At 42.1% G+C, this 15,525-nt stretch overlaps 1 protein-coding gene across 1 annotated transcript in view; it reads left to right on the plus strand.

The window, feature by feature from the left end:
• The window catches only part of TCERG1L (transcription elongation regulator 1 like), a 324,890-nt gene that overhangs the window by 276,386 nt on the left and 32,979 nt on the right, over positions 1 to 15,525 (plus strand). The window contains exons 7-9 of the mRNA XM_044299170.1: positions 372 to 463; positions 795 to 883; positions 12,717 to 12,871. Of these exons, the coding sequence (XP_044155105.1) occupies positions 372 to 463; positions 795 to 883; positions 12,717 to 12,871 (336 nt within the window). The remainder of the gene's footprint in view (positions 1 to 371; positions 464 to 794; positions 884 to 12,716; positions 12,872 to 15,525) is intronic.

The following is a 15,525-nucleotide window of genomic DNA, read 5'->3' on the forward strand; positions in this document are numbered from 1 at the left end:
CCTATTCTATCAATTTATGCAAAGTTTATTGAAGGGGCAGTGACCATTTAAATAGTTTAAAGCTCCCAAATTTAAATTAAGATTATAAAGGGCAAATTATCCTCTTTTAAAGTGTAACTGTAAGCTGGCCGTTCACATTAGATAAAAGACTGGATGAAGTGCATGTAAAAGGGGGGGGGGGGGTTATCAAAAGTAATAGTGACAGCTATTTATGGTGTAGATAAAGTACACCTTTAAATTATTCAATCAGTTGTGTCCTCACATCAAAGTCTAGTAATACAGTGAAATATTTTCAATCATGAAACATGTATATAATCTGTTTTCTTTATATATATTTTTATTTCAATAAAAACAATTTTCCTATTTTACAGATAAAAGTAAAGAAGCAAACAGGGCAACTTGTTCAACCGCATTCATTTTACATTCAGAGAGAAAAAATAACGCTGCCAAGACAGATGAAAAGGTTTGTTTTATTTTTAACTTCAGACGGTAAAACGATGGGTTCCTCGTGTCAAGGGTAGAAAATGATTTCAGCTGTACAATTGTTTTCCAACATCATTATTATGTCTCACTAGTAATTGCTTTGCATTATGCCAGTTTGCAATTAATAACGGTAATTAAATAGATGTGTTTCATAAAACACAATTTCATCTGAAATCAAATAACTTGTTCTTTCATTCTTTTCTTAAGAAATTGAAAGGATGGTTAAGTAATAATAGGTGTCTGAATTTTACAATAGGCTTGACTTGTTGGTTTATGCTCTTCATTAAACTTTTTCATATGTCGGATTCAAGAATAATGTTTTGAAGATGTCAAGTGAAGAGGACTGCGTGGCCAAAATCAACAAGCCTGTGGCGTCAACACCAGTGCCCGGATCACCATGGTAAGGCCCCAGGAACAGTAAATTATTTATTATTCTCTGTCTATATCGTAGTTGTCTGTATTTTCCAGGCAAATGTGGACCTAACTGACCTAAGATAGTGGAAAAATATATTTATTAATTAACTTTGTTTTAGCATTTTATTTCAATTTGTTAGAACCTTTTTCTAGTATGCACAGTATTTTACTTTATGTGATCGTACTAACCACTTTGCTTATCTGTGTTTCCCAATAACTTTTTTATTTTTTTGTTCATGGAGTTATATGAGGCATTGCTTTTTGGGGGTGAGCCGCATTATTTATTTATTTTGGACACTTATTAAGGGAAATAGTGGATGTAATTTCAAGTTAACCTGTCACCTTGAAAATGCTGCTTTAAAATCTATGGGCAGCACCCATTGTAGATCAGAAGTGGAGCTGATTGATACATATATAGTTTTGTGGGAAAATATTTGGTATAAATTGTGTTTTATTCATGAAAAAGAGCTTCTCACCTCTCTTGACATGTCTATTGTAGTAACTACTTGCATCCCTCATGGCTTGTGCCTGCACAGATCATCTGTTTGAAGAAGCCACAGGGCTCCTCACAGCTTATCAAGCACAGTGCTGTGCATTTTATAGTGGCTGTGCTTCATATTGCAACCCAGACCCATTCACTTAAATGGGACTGAGCTGTATATAGGCCATGTGACCTATGAATGTGACATAACTGGTCTAGGAAAAGCCTGCGGTGCTCCACCAGATAGATCAGATATTGATGACCTATCCTGAGAATAGACCATCAATACTCTACTCCTGGAAAATCCATTCAACTTATGACCAGCATGACATTGTGATGCTCTCTCACAGGATGTCTCTGCTATCAGCCTATGGCTACATGTTAACAAACCTTGTGACAGCCCTTTTAGAACCAATTAAAAGCTATTGGGGAATTCACATGGCTTTTTTTTAACAGCCTGTGAACAGGCCAAGTTCTATTTTTGGATGTTTTTATGGCCAAAAGGACCTCCTTGAGATCGGCCATTAAAAATAGGTGCACCAAAAGCCATACAGGGATTAAAACAAATACAAAAACAAAAAAATCACCTCATTCACTTGCATGCAATGGCAAAAACACCACTCACTGAATGTTTTGGACCTGATTCTCCAAGTGTATTGATGTTACATGATGTGACGTCATCATGCTGGTAGTGCAGGTTCTGCAAAGGAGCGAATGTTCCATCGTGTGCAAGTAAATGATGATGGGGGGTAGTTATATACTTTTGGGCACAATTGGGCACAAATATATATAATAAAGGGCACTAAGTGGCCATTATTTATACTGAGGGGGCACTATGTGGGCAATTTTTCCTACTTGGAGGCACTATGGGGGCCATTTGATGTCCGGAGGGCACTGTAGGGTGGGCAAAAAATATACTGAGGACACTGCAGAGGTTGGTATCTAAAGAAAAATAGAACAACATCCTTTTTACTGGCCTTTTTTACACGACAGTTAAAAACTGATACAAATGGATTCAAAACGGTCATTAAAAATGGATATACCGCCAGAAAATGGATGCACATACTAATCTAAAATGGCCATAAAAAATTTAAAGCGTGTCCGTTTTTAATGGCCATTTTGAATCCATTTGTATGTGAATGCAATGTCCTGTGAATGCAGCCTATGCGTGACCACCCACAAACTTTTCAGTTTTGCTAACTTGTCATGATATTGTATTAAATTTATTTCACGAAGAACGGGAGTCCTTAATTAAATACAACACAAGTGTAAGTGTGGATACATAGCTACCCAAAGTTTGATGAAGAATAGGTCAAGTCCTCTCAAATTTTTGGATAGTAATTGGATTTCTGGCAAATGCTAATACTTTATTGGTCCATTTTCCGGGAAATGAATCAGAGAATAAAATATTGATCCACAAACTATGAAGCGGAAGTCTATTATATGACGTTATGCACTGCAGAGTTTCCCAAGCCTTTCAAATTTTACACATGTTTTTTTTAAAGCTATTTTTTTATATAAGCCAATATAGAAAATATGTCCATGTTTGACAACAATTTTATTTAAAAAATATCAATATTTTTTGTCAACTTGGAAACTACTAAAGCAATTTTACGACACTTCTGATAATAAAGTTGGATTTGCATTTAAATTTAATGTGCCTGTGAATTCTGTAGCCAAATTTATGTGTGAGTGAAAAACAGCTCTGCAGAGACATCTTACAAATGTGTTGTACAGCTGTGATAATAAATGTTCCTTTGACAAGAATCATAAGCAACGTCTCTCAAAACTACCTGATTTTGCTAAGTTATTTATTTTGTAAAAAAAATCTTTGCTGTCGGGAACTTTGGTATGCTCTAGTGAGTTTTGTTTAGTTCATATTTTGCCTGGAGAGCAGTGGTTTTGTTGTGTCACTAATCTGCGCATCATATAAAAATGATTCTACTAAGAAGCTGTCCCTCAAAAAGGAAGAAAGCTGCCTCTAACCTGACCATAGCTGAGGGCTGATGAGGACCACAAGGCTGAAACAGTTTGTCTGATAATACCACAGTCATGTTTGACTATGCAATAGACTTACAATAAAATATTCCAATCAGTTTTCTTCCTTTTAGTAGAAAGTTATTTGTATATTCTTCTCATGGAGCACTGCATTCTTGCTGGTTCTCCCTAAGGAGAGTCAATACTTTAGCTTGGTTGAAAGAGAACATCAAAGGTGTTGTGCAGTGCTACAATATTAATCACTTATCCTCAGGATAGGTTACCAATATCAAATCGGTGAAACAAGCAAGTGAACTAGTAAGCAGTTTAAATTAACTACAGTAATTATACCACACCGCCACTATAAGCTAGATGGCGTGCAGTTAAGTGAAGAGTGCTGCTACCTCACATGACCAGTACTGCCTCTTCTGCCGATCTATGGGGATCTCAGAGATCAGACCCCTGAGAGATCTGATATTAATCACCCATCATGAGGATAGGTCATCAATATGGAAGCGCTGTACAATCCGTTTAATTTACTAGTTTTTTTTGTGGATTAGATACTGTAATCAGAATTCATTTGTTAAAGGGAAATGGTCATTAGAATTTAACATTGTTTAAATCAATGTTTTATATTAAACCATTTTTAAGAAGTGATTTTTTTATTTTCAATGTCACCATTAGAGATAACCGAATTTCAAAAAAAATTGATTCTGCCAGTTTGCTGAATTTTCCGAAAAGATTTGATCCGAATTTATTTGCGGCAAATCGCTTTAAAAAAATGCTATTTCCTGGCTGCATAGAGCCTGTATAGGGGTGTAGAACACTGAACAATAGGGAGTCTGCTATGGAAGTGAAACATTACTGTGAGTCAGTATGACACGCAGATGACAGGCATTGCTCTTAGAATCACTGTGCACTTTACTTATTTAGGCAGTTACAGGGCCAAAACTGATCAAATAACTCAGGTCAATGTTAGAGCCAGGTATAAAGAACCGTGCAGAGGCCCAAGATCCTAATGTAGCGTGAAAGAACGCACTCCTTTTACACCGTCGTCAGCTGATTCCACATAGATGTCTACAGAACCTGTTCTATTAAACGCTTATACAAGTAGAGCTCCCCGACAGAGTGGAGAGGGTGTCAGCAGTAAGTTTGTGTTGACGTCACTCATTATTTTGCCCTTCCTCTGATCCGTCAGAACAATAACCACCCAAAAAACGGATCCTGTCTGTTGAGCATCCACCTTAATTCGGCCAGTAATTTGGTCAGTAATCCATCAATATTGCTAAAGCCCCAAAAAAAACTGGAGTGGATCCAAAACAAAGATGACACATAAATTGAATATTTGCATGTCTTCTGTGTTTTGTACCCACTCCTGCTTTTGGCTACCAAATCATAAGCCAATTCTGAAGGGACCATACAGGTCTTACAGCTGCTACACAGACAGGATCCGTTGTGCGTCTCATTTTTCGTTCCTTATGACAGATCAGAAGAAGGGTCAAATAAATGATGATGTCAACTAGGCTGAAAGGCAAAATAGTGGCCCAGTCATGGAGTGGAGGGGGTGGGAGAATAGCTTGAGAAGTCCACAGAGTGGCCCAATGACATAGTGTTGAGGAAGCAGCAGCATGAGTAGGCCACAGACTAGCAAGGTGACATAGTGTGGAGGTGGCAGCAGCAGGAGCATGAGGAAGCCACAGAGTGGCCCAGTGACATAGTGTTGATTTAGCATCAGTATGAGGAGGCCACAAAGTGGCAAGGTGACATAGTGTGGAGGTGACAGCAGCAGCATGAGGAGACCACAGAATGGCAAGGTGACATAGTGTGGAGGTGGCAGCAGCAGAATGAGGAAGCCACAGAATGGCAAGGTGACATAGTGTGGAGGTGGCAGCAGCATGAGGAGACCACAGAGTGGCAAGGTGACATAGTATGGAGGTGCCAGCAGCATGAGGAGACCACAGAGTGGCAAGGTGACATAGTATGGAGGTGCCAGCAGCAACAGCAGCATGAGGAGCAGAGTGGCGCAATGACAGGATGTGAAGGTGACAGCAGCAGCATGACGAGACCTGAGTGGTGAGGGGGCAGCAGCTTCAGGAAACCACAGAGTGAACTGGTGACAGAGTGAGGAGGTGGGTGGCAATAACAGTACCCGCTGACGATGGTAAGTGTAAGAAGGAGCACTTGGCATCAGATGTGTGGCATCAGGCGGGTGGCAGCATTAGAATAGTAGCCGAGGCAGGTAGCCAGAAGAAACTGGTCAAGGTTTCGGTGACACAGCATGGATGATCTAATCTTATGCATCAGGTGTTGGTGGGTGGAAATCCTGGCTGATCCACGCCTGATTCATTTTGACAAAGTTCAGTCTCTCCAAATTTTGCATAGACAAGCGAGTTCTCCTTTGGGTAATTATGGCCCCCGCTGCCCTAAACACCCGCTCTGATGCAACAGTACTGGCCGGGCAGGACAGCTCTTCCTGGGCAAACTTGGCCAGTTACAGCCACAAATTCAGTTTGGCTGCTCAGTAGTCCATCGGATCATCAATGTGAGGTGGCACGGTACTGTCCAAGTATGCCACTACCTGCTGGTTCAGGTCCTGCTCCAGGTCTAGCTGCTGCTGCTGGTTAGTAGTTTCTTCACTAGGCGGGTTAAGAAAGCTGCTCATCATAGAATTTACACTAAAGCTGCAGCCATAGCAGTGGAACGAGAGCGCAGAGGGCACTCCTAGTCAGACCTGCGAAAGGATAGGCGATGGCGCAGATAGGCAGCGGCCAACTGACTACATAGGATGTTCAGTTTTTGCTCCCTCTCAGCGGGTGCAAAAAAGGCCCCCATTTTGGACTGTTAGCCAGGCTCCAACAAGTCGGAGAGCCAGAAGTCATCCCTCTGCCTAATGGTGACAATTCGGCTGTTACTACCCAAGCAAGTGAGCATACAGCGGGCCATTTGCGCAAGTGACTCGAAGGGACACCCTGCCTCCATCTCCACTGTATACTGGTACTGTGTGCCTGGGTCATCTGCATTGTCTTGCTCATCTCCCTCTTGCTCCTTCGGCTTATCCTGCTCCTCCTTTCCTGTCACCTCTGTAGAAAAATCACCCATTTTGCTACACATTGCTTGTGCTCCAATGTCCTCCTCTTCCAGTTCAGCCCCCACACGGCTCATGTGGCCGTGAGATGTAGGCACCACGCATATAGTCCCCTGACCAGCCAGATGGACTAGCATCTGTTCCAGGATATGAATCAGTGGAATGACGTTGTTAATCCCAAAGTCCTGGAGACTGACAAATAACGTTGCCTCCTCAAAGGGCCTGAGCAATTGGCAGTTGTAATGCATGAGCTGCCACTGGCTGACATCAAAGTTACACAGGGGAGTACTCCTGTCTGCTTGGATCATCAAGAAATCATTTATGATTTTTCTCTGTTCGAAAAGTCAGTCCAACATATGGGGGGATGAATTCCAACATGTGGAAACGTTGCATTTCAGCCTATGTTGGGGGACCCCATTCTGCCGCTGCAGCTCAAGGAGGGTGTGTTTGGCGGTTTATGAGTGGCTGAAGTACATGCAAAGTTTCCTGGCCATTTTTAGCATGTCTTGCAAATGGGTGGAAGACTTCAGGAACTGCTTGACAACCAGATTGAGTATGTGCCCCATGCAGGGTGCATGGCTGAGCCCTCTTTGATGCAGAGCCGACACTATGTTCTTTCCGTTGTCGGTCACCATGGTTCCGATTTTGAGTTGTCACAGAGAAAGCCAGGGATCAATTTCTTGATGAAGGACTTGGAGCAGTCCTGGAGAAGCACTGTGAATTGTCCCTACAGTGGAGGCTGAGGACACAGGGGAGGATGAGGAGGCAGAGAAGGACATTGCCACAAGACCAACGGCGTGAGAACATGGAGGCGGAAGCGGTGTTACCTGGCCAAGCTGTTGGTTTGGTTGGGAAAGAACCACATTTACCCAGTAGGCCGTAAAGACATATATTGTCCTTGACAGTAGTTATATGTCCACACGTCGGCGCTGCCACCGACAGGCTCAAGGACTGGCCCACCTTCTGTTCTACATATTTGTGCAGGGGTGTTATTGCCTTTTTGGCAAAGAATTGAGGGCTTGGGACTCTCCACCTTGGCTCGGCACAAGCCATCAGTCCTCTGAAAGGTGCAGAGTTCACCACTTGGAAAGGGAGGGACTGCAGCATCAGCAACTTGGCAAGGAGCACGTTCAGCTTCTGCGCCGTTGGATGAGTGCACGCATACTATTGTTTCTTGACAATCGATTCGGTGATCGATTCTATGATCCAATGCTGATGGAATGAATGACAAGGAGTAGGAGGGCGAGAAGCAGGAGGATCAGGATCAGTAGATGACGGAAAGGACAGACAGCTCCCTTCGGCTAAGGTGGTGGAGCCTTTATTGCCTGAAATTGGGTTCATGCCACTGGGTGATGCAGCGGTTGCTGCGGCAGGCTGGACCACCACATTGGAGCCAATGTTCTCCCAGGCCACTTTACGGTGACACTGCATATGTTGACGCAGGGCCAGGGTGCCAACATTGGCACCATGGCCACACGTCACCTACTGCCCACAGATTCGGCAAATATCCATGTTCACCTCCTCCGGCGGCTTAACAAAAAACTGTCACATCACTGAGTAGGTGATTTTACACCCAACATTCCACACTGAGTGACTGCTACCACCACTGCCTCCGTGGATCCGTGCATTACTTCTTTCTGGGCAGGTAGGCTCCTGGGATGAGGGTGGTCTACCCTGGGCATGTTTGGCTCCCGACCTCCAACTGCTGCCACTCTGCTGACTCATGGCCACGCTACCGACTTGATGGTACCGACTTTCTGGCTCTGCTGCTGCCTCACACGCAAGCTGCCACCCTCTTCTCCCGATGATGATGAAGCCGCGTCATCACCCGGCTCCCAATTGCGATCGGGCGTCTGATGTCACTTGGAATGAAGTGGTTGACTGAGTGAACCTTTCAAGAACCACTGGGTTGCTATCTAGCTGACAATGGGAGCTCAGGCTTCTGGAAGTGACCCCTGCTGTCACGCCCGCTTACTCTGCTGCGACCTGTGCCTGCGCCAGAAACATTTAGTCCTCTGCCCCTCCCCTGTGCAGGGACTGTAACTTCTCTGTCTGACATACTGTTTGATCAAATAAGTAAATAAAAAGGAAATTAATACACCCCTAAAAAAGGCTGTAATTTTGTCACTTCACCACACAACGGCAAATAATACTTTTTTTGCCACTAATCCACGTATCACCCTTTAACCTTTGTTAAAGGTACTGGACTTTGCTGCAGGGGAGCCACCATGCTGCTAGTGAATAGGCAATACAGCAATCCAAAGCTTAAGGCCAGGGGCACAGGAACAATATGGTGAACACGCACAGGTACACGTCAGCAAGATCAACCCCGCCAGCAAGTATATATGATGTTTCCCAGGTTTGTCCCAATTAAGGCATATGAACATCATGTTATATGGTCCCAGCTTAGAACCCTGAATTATGAGCTAGAGTTAAAAGCAAGTGCAAAGAGTACAATTCCCTTGCAGAAGCCTCATAATGTGGCTCGATATGGGAGCTACATTATATATTTAGTAAACAGAATAGAATTTAGTCCTGAATACCATCTTTGGAAATGCTTCGCTGGTGGGTTCCAATCCCACTTGGAACCAAACTCGAGTTCGGGAAATGTTTTTTTCAGTAGAAATCAATTTGTGAAGTTTTGAAAGACTTTGCTAAGTAATAACTTTGGCTTATCGGAGCAAATACATTCTAATATTGTATGGAGTGCTCGCTTCGTACAGTATAAAAACTAAGTGTTATGCTAATCCCTATACGTGGTTGTACCCGTAGGTTTTCGTAAATTGCAGTTGATTGCTGGATGTCCGAGGAGGGGAATATTTTGTGATCAGCTTTTTTGTCAAAGGGCCCTCACAACAAGAAGGGATTGTAAAAAGTGGAGTGCCAATATGGCTCATTCTGGCTCACACCTCTCTGGCTAAGCTCCTGTCTACACAACCACATGCTGCATTCAACAACCCATACTGAATTGGCCCTCAACCAATAGCTATATAAAGTGTATGGTCAACTATACATAACTGTGACAATGTACAGGTGAAACTCGGAAAATTTGAATATATTGTGCAAAGTTCATTTATTTCAGTAATGCAACTTAAAAGGTGAAACTAATATATGAGATAGACTCAGTACATGCAAAGTGAGATATTTCAAGCCTTTATTTGTTATCATTTGGATGATTATGGCTTACAGCTTATGAAACCCTGAAGTTTTAATTTTGAGGTACCCTTTGCTCAGGGGGTATGGATTTATTAGCTGACTAGCGTGTGACACTGAGCCTAGAATATTGAATCTTTTCACAAAATTCTAATTTTAAGCTGCATTAATGCAATTCCCTGTAATTTGCATTACTGAAATAAATTTATTTTTGCACTATATTCTAATTTTTCGAGTTTCACCTGTAAAATTAACCAGGCAGTCTTCAACTGAGCTCAGATACTGTAAAATGTCAATCAGATGTGATCCAATAAGTGCCATGCCAGCTCACTGTACCTTGTCATTTTATTGTTAACCTGTAAGGACGCTTCTGCTTGAGTATAATGCATCAGCAGACAGCTCCTAAGTAAGTCAAATCCGCTTTTTGGCAGAAATTCAGGCCAAGGAATAATCTCCTTGCAAGTATCCCCATCACATCGAGTCTGAAAAAGTTGCAAATATGTTGTACTAAAGGAACACTGGTGTTGTACTCTCACTGAGTGGTATTACTGGTGCTAACTGGAATCTGCATAATTTACAATGCATTTTAATTGCTTTCTGCTCTGTTTAATATCACAACTCACATGCTCAGCTGTTTTCTGGCACACAACCATATATTCACTCCATCAGGTGCTCAGATTGCAGGCGGTAAGAGCATCACTGATGCAGGTGGAACGAATTAGTGGTTCTCAGATTTACAAGGGACCCTGAATGTAATCTAACTTTATCTCATACATCTAAACATAGACATGATTTGTGGCTTGTTTAGCTGATAGATTCAGTACAATGACATGGTGCTCTATTTTTTTTGTGTGCCTATTGTGCGTCTATGTTTAGTAAATTTAGTATATTTTATACATATGCAATATCTGTGAAATTGATAATAAACTTTACGTTGATCCGTGTTTTTAAAGGCTTTGAACACCTTTGGGGGGGATTTTGTTATTAAGAATTAACATAGTGGACCCCAATGGTCAAAAAATGATTTGGCTGCCTTTGGAACCAATTGCTTGCCACTAGGGTCTATTTATTTCAATCAAAACAATGATTAGACTTAATTGATAATTTAGGGGTTGGGCCTCAAGAATTGTTACCTCTAGTGAGCCCAAGGAACCGCAATCTTACACGGCGCTACATGTGGTGATGGGATTTTCCAGGATTTTCCTACCCATGACCTATCGTCAGGATCAGTTTCTGATTGGCAGAAGTCCAACACTCAGGACTGTTGATCAGTTATTATTCTCTCAGCCTTTCCTAGGCCGTTTGATGACACGATCATATGGCCTAGGAGCAGGCCAGCCCCATTCAAGTGAATGGGGCTGAGTGCAGTACCAAGCACAGTCGCTATACAATGTACGGCGCAGTGCATGGTAAGCTGCGAGAAGGCGACGGCACTCACAGGAACCCCACTGCTTTGTCAAAACAACTGATCAGTAGGGGCCCCAGGTTTCGGACCCCCACCGATCAGATACTGATGACTTACATATTAGCTTAACCAAGTGTTTATGAGCTGTCAGGAGTTCAGACATAAAGGCTATACATACAGCTATCTGAGCTACAATATAATGGCAGTGTCGGACTGCGGTTCCTTCGGCCCACTAAAGGAAACTATTCTTGGAGTCCAACCCCTGTATCATTAATGAAATCTAATCAAGGTTTTGGATTAAATAAATAGACCTTAGTGGCAAGTGATTAGCTCCAAAGGCCGCCAAATATATTTTTTTCCTAGACCTCTGGAAAGCCACTATGATATTGGAACCTGGGCCCCCTGGGTAATCCCCCTTGGTTCTCTGGTGAGTCAGTCTGACCCTGCTGAACACTGACCCATTCAATTGAATGATTAGATTCACATGGGGGATTTTTTGCCCAGACCACTGGTCCATGCAGAGAAATTTGCAGTATGTTCTAACTTTGTTTTTACCACAAGACTCAAAAAGTGGGTCTGTGGGAAAAGTAGACAACATGCTGACTTCATCCATGTGCTATCTGTTAAAAACTTGTGCCTGTTTCTGGCAGAAACACAAACTAATTTTATATCTACTGTGTGGAAGACTCCTTCCATGCACATGGCTAAATTTTTGATGGTCCATGCAGTGCCTTCATAGTTCTACTGATTCTCTGTGAGAGAGCACTAAGCAAATCGATGGCATGCTGCAAAGCCTTCTGTTTTATAGAGAATATCTCCACAGGCAGGCCTATGTGTTCATTCTGTTTGCTAAGACTCTTCCTGGATTACTATACTAAAATTTAGTTTAGAACAATTTAGACCAACTAGACTCAGATCATTGGTTGACTTGTTAATGGCCTTCATCGAGTCATTTGGTTTACAAGATAACATGATACTCAGGATTATCCGCAATATTTTTTCTTTGCTTCTTTTACTTTGTGCACTGAACATTTTATTGTACTTTATATTTCATTTAGAGCAGTCAGCTTTTCTATTTAGTGGGCAGCAGGTCACCACACAATTCTAGATATATAAATGTTAACCAATATTCTCCATCAGCCTATATCAATCGGTCATTTGACAAACTAAAATTGGAATAGCATTGAAAGGTGTCTCTAAATTGCCAGCTATTTATTCTTTAAATTCGTATGAAATTACTTTTAAGTCAGACAATATTTTGTATTAGATAAGAATATTGAATCCTGGCCGTTTTTGTGTCAAGGTTCACATATCTCGCTGATAAGACTTTTTTTTCCTTGCAGTAAAATGGACATTAAGAACACAGCATTTTCCACAAAGCTAGTTTGAAACAGCCATAATGCCATCACATTTTAGCATCTCTATTGTTACCTGAAAATCTAGTTTTCCCACAGCACTACTAGACAAAACTTAGGTCACGCAGGCTTATATGGGTTCTATGTGTTTCTATATACATAAAACCAGAACATTTCTTAAAATCTGCCTTTTGTCTGCTGTCACTCTAGTGACTGCTGCCCAGTGACTGGACAGCATTGCATCTGTTTACATTTTCTACACTGTATAATGTTTCTATTATGTTTTACTTTGGCTGTCTTTTATGTTATGATGATATATTATATGCAAATTTTCTATCATTTTTTTTATTTTATTATTATTAGGTGTGTGGTATGGACTGGAGATGACAAAGTATTCTTCTTCAACCCTACAATACAACTATCAGTTTGGGACAAGCCAATAGACTTAAAGAATCGAGTGGATATAAACAGAATCATTGAGGACCCCCCACATAAACGCAAACTGGAATCTCCCACAAGTAACTAAGCGCTGTGATTATTTATTTTATTTCATTCAATATACTTTATAATTTGTAACAAAATCTCACATTTTTATTTCATTAAGACGACTGATACATTGGTTGTTTGTCAGTCTGGATTCCCATTTTTGCCATCTGTTAAACCTATAGGTACATAGATGTCTCAGACTGATACCATACCGTGGCATCCGTTCACCATAGAGTTCCATTGTAAAAAAATTGTAAAAAAAAGTATATGCTTTATTGCCGGACTCTGCAGGATATAAAATGTTGTGCCACACTTTTGTATCTTTTTTTCCAACTTATACTTTAAATGGATGGTAACATGTGATGTGAACCCACCCTAATAGATGGAAGTAATGTACAACACCCTAAATTCCACTTGGGGCAGGGGATGAATAATGGAGTAATCTTTCCACTTTCTTGGTTAACCCTTTTTAACAAATTTGAAGACATTATGGGGCACATTTATTAAGACCGCCATTTTAGACGCCGGTCTTAATAAGGTCCTGCGCTGGCAGTGGATTCACCGGAGTTATGAAGAGTCACAAGCTCCTTCATAACTTTGGCGGATCCACTGCCGCTTTTAGATGTAAGATGTCTTACATTTAGACCATTTTCTACGCCTAAACCAGTCCCCTTCTGCACCCACTCCACACCCACTTTTTTCGACCTGGCTTGAGCGGCGAGAAGTTTCAGGTATAGGTGTATTTGTGTTTAATAAATGACCCCCTATATCTGTCTGATGAGAGGTACACTTTAAAGAGAACCTCTTACTTTTTTTCTTGAAATTTATTATAATACATGGCGATTAGGGATGAGCAAATCGACTTTGGATGACACATCCGAAGTCGATTTACATTAAACTTTGTTTCAATACTGTACGGAGAGAGCGCTCCATACAGTATTAGAATGTACTGGCTCCGATGAGACAAAATTATTACTTTGCAAAGTCTCATAAGACTTTGCATAATACATTCATAAATTAATTTCTACTGTAAAAAAAACATTTCCTGAACTCGGGTTCAGTTCAAGTGGTACCTCATCCCTAACCCTGGGTTCACACCTGAGCGTTTCTGAGACGCGCGTTTTAACGCGCGTTTTTATGCGCGTTTTTATGCGCGTTTTTTGCAATAGTAAACGCGCGTTTGACGCGCGTTTCTGTGATTGACTGCAGTGTTGTCCAATCAGCAAATATCCCTGTGTATATGAAGTTTGGCCAATCCTAGCGCATTGGAGGTGTGAAATTCCATGTGTGTTGGTAGAGTGTGTGGTTTGGAGTCATGGAATGCTATAGACGGCGACGTGTTGCGGCACTTGTTGCAGCTATCCACCTGGAACGCTTGAGGAGAAGGCGGGACAGCAGGCGACGTTTCTGGGTCCATCCTGTGATTGCAAATAGACAGGAGAGGGGCCAGTTCTGGGCACTGTATGCCAACCTCCGTGCCCATGAGGACCAGTTTTTTGACTACACCAGGATGTCCATCCACAGGTTAGTACGTATACGTGGTTGCAATGTTTTTTCAATGGTTAAGCTAAGTGTTTTGTGCTTTTTGTATTGTTAACCATGAACATTTTATTGTTTCCCAGCTTTGACGAGCTCCTGGTGCTGTTGTCTCCTCATTTGCAGCGTCAGGACACCTTCATGCGGGACTGCATCCCACCAGTGGAAAGACTGGTCATTACTTTGCGGTAAGTAGCCTATTATTGTGGCCATTTAAACCATTTGCAGTGTGTTGTGCCATGATCTGAGTTTCGCCCTGTTTCTCTTGCTGTTTGTGACGTATGAGTGTTTGTGCGGGGGGTATGTGATGTGTATGTTGTCAACGTGTGGCATAGATATCCCATACATGCATCATGTATCCACATTTGGCCATGTTTTACCCCTCACTTTCCAAAAATAGTCCAAACAGTTGTTTCAATTTTTTTAACTTTGGTGAATGTATTCACATCATACATTTCCAAATAAAATGTGTTTAAACTGTTTTACAAACAAAGGAGCAATGTAGTAAAAATAACATATAAATATGACCAACAATTTTCAAGATAAGTGCCCTTTTTGGCTCCCAAACCCTTGAGCCGGAGAATTTCCCTCTTCTCCGTTTCTCAAAGGGTTTCATATTGCGGCCCAGAAAACTCTGCCTCGGGATCCCGCCGTGTCTCTCTGGCTCCGCGAGACTGATTGGCGGGTGGCATTTCAGTGGTGGTGATGGTGGAGGTGCTTGGGCCCGTGCTTGAAGAGGGATATGGGTATGATGTGTGTTGTGTCTGCCATGTCTCAAGAGGGTGTTGTATGTTACTTTGTGTGTATGTGTGTGCTGGGTATGTGTGAGGGTGTTGTTGTGCATGTTGGGGATGTAGTGGGCCATATTGTGGGGCATATTGTGGGCAATATTGTGCCCCATATTGGTGGCCATATTGTGGTGGCTGCTGTGGTGGCTGCTGTGGTGGCTGCTGTGGTGGCTGCTGTGGTGGCTGCTGTGGGGGATGCTGTGGGGGATGCTGTGGGGGATGCTGTGGGGCAGTGCTAGACGTTGCTAGCTCGTAAGGGAGGCAATACTTGTCTATGGTGTTAGTCACCTCCTCCCTTACTTTGGTGATCAGATGTCTCGGCACATGCAGCATTTTCTCCTCTAGACTCAGGAGAAAATATG

Source organism: Bufo gargarizans, chromosome 6 (genome assembly GCF_014858855.1).
Source record: "Bufo gargarizans isolate SCDJY-AF-19 chromosome 6, ASM1485885v1, whole genome shotgun sequence".
Lineage (NCBI taxonomy): Eukaryota > Metazoa > Chordata > Amphibia > Anura > Bufonidae > Bufo > Bufo gargarizans.